At 55.5% G+C, this 8,275-nt stretch overlaps 3 protein-coding genes across 5 annotated transcripts in view; 1 reads left to right on the top strand and 2 right to left on the bottom strand.

The window, feature by feature from the left end:
• APOA4 (apolipoprotein A-IV) overlaps positions 1-8,275 on the bottom strand; it is a 21,460-nt gene that overhangs the window by 9,302 nt on the left and 3,883 nt on the right. The window contains exon 2 of one of the 3 annotated variants that reach the window (XM_010830380.1): positions 7,385-7,435. The exons of the other annotated variants lie outside the window; for them this stretch is intronic. The gene's annotated coding sequence lies outside the window, so the exon portion shown is untranslated. The remainder of the gene's footprint in view (positions 1-7,384; positions 7,436-8,275) is intronic. 3 annotated transcript variants of the gene reach the window in all.
• On the top strand, positions 130-2,125 carry APOC3 (apolipoprotein C-III). Its single transcript, XM_010830378.1, has 3 exons — positions 130-239; positions 388-511; positions 1,821-2,125. The coding sequence occupies exons 1-3, from the start codon at positions 185-187 to the stop codon at positions 1,930-1,932; spliced, it is 291 nt and encodes a 96-aa protein (XP_010828680.1). The 5' UTR covers positions 130-184; the 3' UTR covers positions 1,933-2,125.
• The window catches only part of APOA1 (apolipoprotein A-I), a 15,022-nt gene continuing 10,861 nt past the window's right edge, over positions 4,115-8,275 (bottom strand). The window contains exon 4 of the mRNA XM_010830377.1: positions 4,115-4,929. Coding sequence (XP_010828679.1) covers positions 4,371-4,929 — 559 coding nt within the window. The 3' untranslated portion in view covers positions 4,115-4,370. The remainder of the gene's footprint in view (positions 4,930-8,275) is intronic.

Below are 8,275 nucleotides of genomic sequence, written 5' to 3' on the forward strand. Positions count from 1 at the left end.
AGTCCCCTGTCTGAAAGCCCATAGCCTCCCCCATATCAGCCCTCTCTCCTCCCAACTTGAGCCGGCTCAGGCCCTGCTTTAGGGGCCACCGCATCTCCCCAGGGAGGGCCGCCTGGTGGTGGTGGAAGGGGTGGGGACTTGAGGAACGGCTCACAGAACCCTTCCCTGCAGGAACCAAGGCGCCATGCAGCCCCGGCTGCTCCTTCTTGCTGCCTTCCTGGCGCTCCTGGTCTTGCCTGGTAAGCAGCCAGTGGGAACTGGGCTGGGCGTGGGAAGGGGATGGCTTGGCAAGTGGCTGGGGGATACCAAACCACAATGGGGGGCTGAGCAGGAGCCAAGGGCTCCCCAGAAGCTGATCCACGCCACTCAGTCCTGCTCTCCTCATAGAAGCTACCAAGGCCGAGGAGGGATCCCTTCTGGACAAGATGCAGGGCTATGTGAAGGAGGCCACCAAGACCGCCAAGGATGCCCTGAGCAGCGTTCAGGAGTCCCAGGTGGCCCAGCAGGCCAGGTAAACCCTCACTTTCCTGCCTTTGGTTGCTACCTGCCTGGGACTTGGTAAGAGCCCCCACAGGGGTCCCGTGTCTCTCCTACGCCCACCTAGGACCTGCACCTCGTTGAACCTGTTTTCTCTCTGTAAAACAGGCTCCCTCGCAGGGAGAGATGACGGAGAGGCACCGCATCCCACCACGCCTCTCTTTGTCATCCTCCTTTCTTCCTCCTTGCCCTCATTTCCATTTTCCTTTTCTGATAATCTGGAGGTTTGGATCCACCCAACGCAATTTCTGGGGCTTCTACCAACTGATAGCTCAGTTGGTAAAGAATCCACCTGCAATGCAGGAGACCCCAGTTTGATTCCTGGGTTAGAAAGATCTGCTGGAGAAGAGATAGGCCACCCACTCCAGTGTTCTTGGGCTTCCCTTGTGGCTCAGCTGGTAAAGAATCTGCCTGCAATGCAGGAGACCGGGGTTCGATCCCTGGGTTGGGAAGATTCCCTGGAGAAGGGAAAGGCTACCCACTCCAGTATTCTGGCCTGGAGAATGCTATGGTCTGTACAGTCCATGGGGTCACAAAGAGTTGGACATGACTGAGCAACTTTCACTTTCAAAGCAATTTCAGCCCAATGTGTGTGTGTCTGTGTTTCTGACTCGTTTCATGTCCTCGGGCGCATGTGAACAGACGTCAGTCCTTCTTCTCCCGCCTCGCCTCTGCCCACCGGTCCTCTGCTATCTCCACCCACCTTCCCCACCTCCATTCCACCCGCACTGGCATTTCCATAGCAGAGGTGATCACAAACACTTTTAGTCCTCAGGACCCACTTTAGAGTGGATATTATTTCCCCGTTTTGCAGATAAGAAAACCAAGGCTCACTTAACCAAGTGACCTGCCCCAGATCACACAGCTATCAACCCTCTGATGACTGTCCAAATGAGAGACTGCCTCGCTCTGCCCCCCACCACCTGGAGCCACCAGGATGTACAATTCTAGGGGGCATCACTCGCCTCCACTAGAATGGCAGTCCTGACCTTACACATCTCCCAAATCAGTCACTCCTCTCCAGCTTGCTTCAGATCCACCATCTGCCCGCACCTGGAGAAAGTCCAGGTGACCTTGGTTGGGTTCCCATCATTACCCTCGGCATCCTTTCCTGGGGTGCAGCTATCGGGGGTCCCAGCCTGAGGTCTTAGGGCATTGCTGGGTGGGGTTGAGAGGGTGGGAGGAGTGCCAGTGGGGGGAGGGTGGGAGCCCCATAGTTGTCACTGCCCAGAGACAACTCTCACCCCCACCCCATCTGCTCCCCTCACTTTTTTGACCTCCAGAGACTGGATGACTGAGAGCTTCAGCTCCCTGAAAGACTACTGGAGCTCGTTCAAGGGCAAGTTCACTGACTTCTGGGAATCTGCCACCAGTCCCACACAGTCTCCACCCTGAGGCCGTCTGAGATCTCAGTACCCCAAGTCCACCTGTCTATCCATCCTACTAGCTCCTTGGGTCCAGCAGCCTCCCAGGGCTGCCCCCAAAGGTCACTTACAAGAACAGCATTCTCAGTGCCCTCCCACCCCACCCCAGACCTGGCCCACCCCAATGTGCTGGCCTTCCAATAAAGCTGGATGAGAAAATGCCATGAGTGGGGTGTCCTGCACGGGCCATGTATGTTTGGGCCGAGAATGCGCTGGGGTTCTTCTGTGGGCGGGCTCGGGACTGCCTCCAGCTCAAGCGGGCCTGGGGCTGGTGCCCCAGCCACCTCTTAGCAGCTGGGTGGAGCAAGGTAGGAATGACCATCCCTAGCCTGCCTGGTGGACAGTTTGGCGTGGGAGCAAAGGGATGCTAGGTCTGGCGAGACTTTGATAAAGCGTCGAGTGCTGTGTAGCATGATTGAGTGTGTGCTCTGTGCCAGGCCTTGCACCTGGCATTTTACGTCACTATCGGAGTTGAGACTGTGTGTGTTCATCAAAATTCTGGAGTGGACGGGCACTGCCTGGGCTGCATGCCCCCACCCCCACCGCAACCGCCCTTGGGGGAAGGAGGCCGAGGGTGGTGGTTAAACTAAGATACACCTGGGCTCTAGTCTTGGCTCTGTCGCTTCATACAGCCTCAGTTTCTTACCTGTAAAGTGGGCACAATGATACATGATCCATCGTAGGTCTGCTGAAAATGAAGGAAGGAATTGAGAGCGTGCACAGCACCTGGCACCTCCAAGGCACCTGGCAAATGGGTGCCCTTGTCACCACAGGCTGAGCTGACTGTCCCCTTGGGGCCAGGATTGGAGTGGGGGCCTGTATCCTGAGAATTGAGGAGGAGCCCGAGGTCACCCAACACAGGCTGCAGCCCTTGTGTCCCCACCACCCGTCAGATGTTCATGCAGGAGAGTTCCAGAACCACAGACTACCTGAGCAGCTCCCCTCCCTGCTCTTCCAGTGATAAGACTGAGGCTCCCAAGTGTGAAGGCACTTGCCCAGTGTCACTGAGTCAGTAAATTGCTTGACCTCAAGCCCAGGTGAGCTGCCATATTCTGCTCAACTGACTCAGAAAAAGGCGTAGTTACTCCTACTGTTGTTTAGCCGCTAAGTTGTGTCTAACTCTTGTGACCCCATGGACTGTAGCCTGCCAGGCTCCTTTGTCCATGGGGATTCTCTAGGCAAGAATACTGCAGTGGGTTGCCATGCCCACCTCCAGGGGATCTTCCTGTCCCAGGGATCAAACCTGTGTCTCCTACATTGGCAGGAGGATTCTTTACTGCTGAGACACCAGGGAAGCCTAGTTACTTCCATGCCTGACGTCAAAGGCTCCTTGACAGATCTTGGTGGCATCAGGACATCCAGCTGCCTCAGGAGACCTCTGCTCTCTTTTTGGAAATCCACCTGGACTTCTCTTTAGACCCAACATGGCCAGGGATCCCTGCACCCTTACCTGAAAAATGTCCTCACCCAAATATCTGGGCTTGACGTAGCTCAAATGGTTAGGAACTAAAAAAGCCCACTTCTTTATGCAGTTAAGATACACCGGAGATGGAGGAGGGGTAGATTATCCAGTACCAAGGACTAAAGGCCTTGAGAGGAGAGGGAAAGGGAAGCCCCTTGAGTGCACTGCCCAGATCTTTGCAGATCTTGAAGCCACAAGCATGCACATGGGGAGGGGGGCTGGGGGCAGGGCGGTGCGTACCTGAGTGTGAAAAGGGGCTGGCTGGGAACACTCAAGTCCATACAAACTAGAATGGATAGCAACTGTTTTCTAAAGAAAAATAATTACGGATGCTCAGGAGTACATAGGTCTAGAAAGGGCAACCTAGCCCATCCTGCTGTTCAATCATGGAAATGACCTCACATTTTCATGCTCTAACTTCTTCATCCATACCATTCATTTAATCTACCCAGGATCTGGGAAAGGATGCAGTGAAATGATGCATATAAAAGCCTCTTGGCGACTGGGATATGCTAGTTACTGCAAGAGGTGGTGATTGTTTTTCTGACTCAGGTCAGAAAAAAGGGGGCTGACAGGTCTGGAGCCCCAGGAATGGGGCTGGCACAGCAGGGCCTAAGGAAACTGCAGCTTTTCCTGAGCAGAGTGGGAGGGTGAATAGTGGCAAGAGGCCCTGGTGAAAAAGGAAAAGGTATGAGTTTTGTAAAGTGTATTTTGAATTAGTAAGGGAGGAAGGAGCAAGCACCAAGCCCTTCATTTGAACCTGCCCTAATCTTTCAAGTCCACAGGCTTACTGAAGTCCCTTCAACCTCAGCTGCCCTTGAGCAGGAGGGCTGGGGAGCGATGTCCTCTACCGGAGGGAAACGCTGGGGATAGGAAGCCCACTTCTCCCAGCAAAGCCAGTACTTCCTGCTTGAAGCTCTTTCAGGGCACCTGCATTGGATCATCCGTCACTTGGCCTGGTTCTCTACTTCCTTCCTGTTTGAACCTTCCTGGCGGAGGTGCTCCAGCGCCGGCTTGGCCTTCTCGCCCAGCGCCTTCAGCTGCTCGCTGGCCTTGGCGTGGTACTCGGCCAGGCTGCCGCCGCCCTCCTTGAGCGCCTCCAGGCGCGCGGTCAGCCGCTGGCGCAGGTCGTCGCTGTAGGGCGCCAGCTGCTGCCGCAGCGTCTCCGCGTGGGCGCGCGCGCGGTCGCGGAGCTCCTGGGCCAGCGGGCTCAGCTTGTCCTGCAGCTCCTGCACCTTCTGGCGCGCGCCCTCGCGAAACTCCTCGCCCAGCGGCGCCACCTTCTGGCGGTAGATCTCCACCTCCTCGTGCCACTTCTTCTGGAACTCGTCCAGGTAGGGCTGCACCTTCTGCTTCACCTCCTCCAGGTCCTTGTGCATCTCCTGCCTCAGCGACGCGGTCTCCTTTTCCAGGTTGTCCCAGAACTCCTGGGTCACTGGGCCCAGCTGTTCACGCACTTTGGACAACGTGCTGGCCAGGGTGTCCCAGTTGTCCAGGAGTTTCAGGCTGAAAGGGGAGAGAGAGGAGGGCTCAGGCTAAACCTCCCGGGCCCCCTGGCTACCCCCAGAGCTGCAGCCCAGCTCCTGTGCTTGCCCCGTGTGAGACCTGGGCACACCTGTGCCTGAACGTGGGGTAGCTGGAGACAGATTCTTAGCCTGGTGTCTCCCATCCACGGTCTCCGCCCCCCCCCCCCCCATCCCCACTGCATCCCATTGACCAGATGGATGGAGGAGTTAGAAGGAGACAGAGCTGGTTTTGGTGCCTGATCCTGTCTGTCCCCAAAGGTGGGCCTTCTAAGGACCTAGTCTCTACTCTTCCAGCCCATTCTCCTCTCTGAAGACAGCCTCTGTTGCTGGCTGGAGCTGAGGAGGAAGTTAAGAATAGGAAGGGGAGGAGTGCATTGCAGAAAATACTGACCAGACAGCACTGGTCTGCCCCTGCCATCTCACAGTAGTTATTCAGGCTTCCAATGCTGGGATCAGACTCCTTGGGTTTGTGTGTGGGCTCCATACATACTGACTGTGTGACTTTAGGCAAGTTTCTAAACCTCTCTGAGCCCTGTGTGTGCCTCAGTAGGGGATAAACTAGTGCATGCCTCTTGACTACAGTGTCAGGAAGGTAATCTGAGTAATGCCAGGAGCCATACCTGGCCCACAGTCAGCGTTCATCAAGCATGAGCCATGTTTTGCCCCTGAAAACTCCACCGCCTTGTGACACTCCCAAATCAGGCACAGTGCAGTGTGGGCTGGGTGCAAGATAGGTGCTCACCTCTGGCCCCACACCTTCCCCACAACCGGGCCAGAGGTGAAGAGGGCAGTGAGTCACCAAGGACTCTCAGAGTTTGACCTCCTTGGTGGTGATCATGGGTTTTTTTGCTTGTGTTTTGGACACATTGTCCGGCATGCGGGCTCTTAGTTCCACAACCAGAGATGGAGCCTGTGCTCCCTGGAGTGAAAGTGCAGAGTCTTGACCACTGGACAGCCGAGGAAGTCCCGGGGGGCATACTGTGTATCAGTCTGTGAACAGGTTAGTTCTGGAGTGTGGCAGAGAATGAGAGGCCCCTGTGCCCCTTCATTTGAAAAGACCCTGATGCTGGGAAAGGTTGACGGTGGGAAGAGAAGGGGACGACAGAGGATGAGATGGTTGGATGGCATCACCGACTCAATGGACATGAGTTTGAGTAAACACTGGGAGTTGGTGATGGACATGGAGGCCTGGCATGCTGCAGTCCATGGGATTGCAAAGAGTCGGACACGACTGAGTGACTGAATTGAACTGTGCCCTGTCTTAGATTGTTTGAGCTGCTGATGGAAAGGACGTGAGTGCCGGCAGCTCCAGCAGACCCTGGCCCTATGAGTCAGGGCACGGCCACATGGGTGGGCACAAAGGGCTGTGTGACGTTGGGTGAACCATATCCCTTTCTGAGCCTCCATCTCCTGATCTGTACAACAGACAGCCCTAATGGTCAATGAGGTAATGAGGCTGAGAGTCTAGCATCACTTATGGCCACCCTCATGCCCCCGTAACAGAGATCAAACCGGTGGGCAGCCCGAGCCCAGAAGCAGGAGGGAACGACTCAGGTCCAGCCAGGGACGGGCAAATCACACGGACACAGGTGCCCATGTTTGCTCCACACTGGCCGTCCACCCAGGGCAGAGCTCAAAGGGGGTGGCTCCTGGGTGGGAAGATCTGGGTGAGACACTAGGAGGAACTTCCAGCGCAGAAGGCCATGGTGAACCAGGGCCTCTGGCTGGAAGGGCTGAGTCAGCGCTGCCCAGTCCAGCCTTGTGGCAGGGGCATGGGCCACAGAGGCTCGTGAGCTAAGCCTCAGTCGCACACAAGTAGAAGCAGAGAGATTTAGTCTAACCCTGCTGCTAAGTCGCTTCAGTCGTGTCCGACTCTGTGCGACCCCATGGATGGCAGCCCACGAGGCTCCCCCGTCCCTGGGATTCTCCAGGCAAGAACACTGGAGTGGGTTGCCATTTCCTTCTCCAGAAGTTACCTCCTAGCATGGCTCAAAGGTTCACGGGCTGGGACACAGAGGAAGCACTTCAAAGCTACACAAATTCAGCTGGTCCAGAGGCCTGGCCACCTTCACCGTCAGCTGAAAAAGCAAGAAAACTCATTCCAAGCGTGCTCGCTCACAGCTCGCCTATTTGGCAAGTTTGAGGACTCAATTTTAACATAAACTAAATCAGAACTAGAATGCAGCATTACAAAATGTTTTCACAACTAAACACACACACAAGTTAGAATATTGCATCGAAAAGTGTCATGTAATATGCTTTGTAAACCTAGGTCTTTAGTAACTTCTGAATAAAAAACAAAAACTTCCCTTCATAGTGTAGAAGTCCATGATTACACACAGAATTATCAAGTCTCCAGATTTAACCCTAGAGGACCACTTTTGGCCCCAGCTGGTAAGACCTTCTCCTTCCTGCCCCTCCTCCCTGCCGGTTACCAGGTATGGGGGCCACGGCTGGAGCAGCGTCCTCATCCCAGGGGAGCTATGCTGGAGGGAGGGAGAGAAGAAGGAAAGGAGAGGCAGCTTAGGCTGGGCCACTGATCAGACCCTTCCTCAGATTGCCCTACTGAGACCCACCTGGAGCTGCTGGGAGGGGCACAGGCACACAGAGGCCAAGCCCTTGGAAGGAGATAAGGTCCCAGGCCCCAGGGCATGTCTCAACCCAGCTGCAGAGGCCCACACTCTCCTGTTCTCTACCCAGCTTGACACCACACCGCTGGGTCTCTCTGCCCACATCTTCTTACCTCCCTGGGCTCACTGGCCCATTGCCACCCAGGAGAGAGAGGGCGGCCTCCTCCAGAGGCTCCACACACATGGAAGGAGAGTTGGAGGAACCAGGGCCAAGGGCTCCAGCCAGTCCAACCCAGCATGCCCCAGCCCAGCCTGGAATCTGGATTCCCACTGTGACCCTCACTTCTGGGGAGAAGGAACAGATCAAAACGAAAAGGGAAGTGGACACAGCTGCCCTCTACCTTCCCCAAAGTCCAAATCCTTCAGTTCAGTTCAGTTCAGTCGCTCAGTCGTGTCTGACTCTTTGCGACCCCATGAATCACAGCACGCCAGGCCTCCCTGTCCATCACCAACTCCCAGAGTTCACTCAGACTCATGTCCATCGAGTCAGTGATGCCATCCAGCCATCTCATCCTCTGTTGTCCCCTTCTCCTCCTGCCCCCAATCCCTCCCAGCATCAGGGTCTTTTCCAATGAGTCAACTCTTCACATGAGGTGGCCAAAGTACTGGAGTTTCAGCTTTAGCATCATTCCTTCCAGAGAAATCCCAGGGCTGATCTCCTTCAGAATGGACTGGTTGGATCTCCTTGCAGCCCAA

Source organism: Bison bison, unplaced genomic scaffold (assembly GCF_000754665.1).
Source record: "Bison bison bison isolate TAMUID 2011002044 unplaced genomic scaffold, Bison_UMD1.0 scf7180017864518, whole genome shotgun sequence".
Classification (NCBI taxonomy): Eukaryota; Metazoa; Chordata; class Mammalia; order Artiodactyla; family Bovidae; genus Bison; species Bison bison.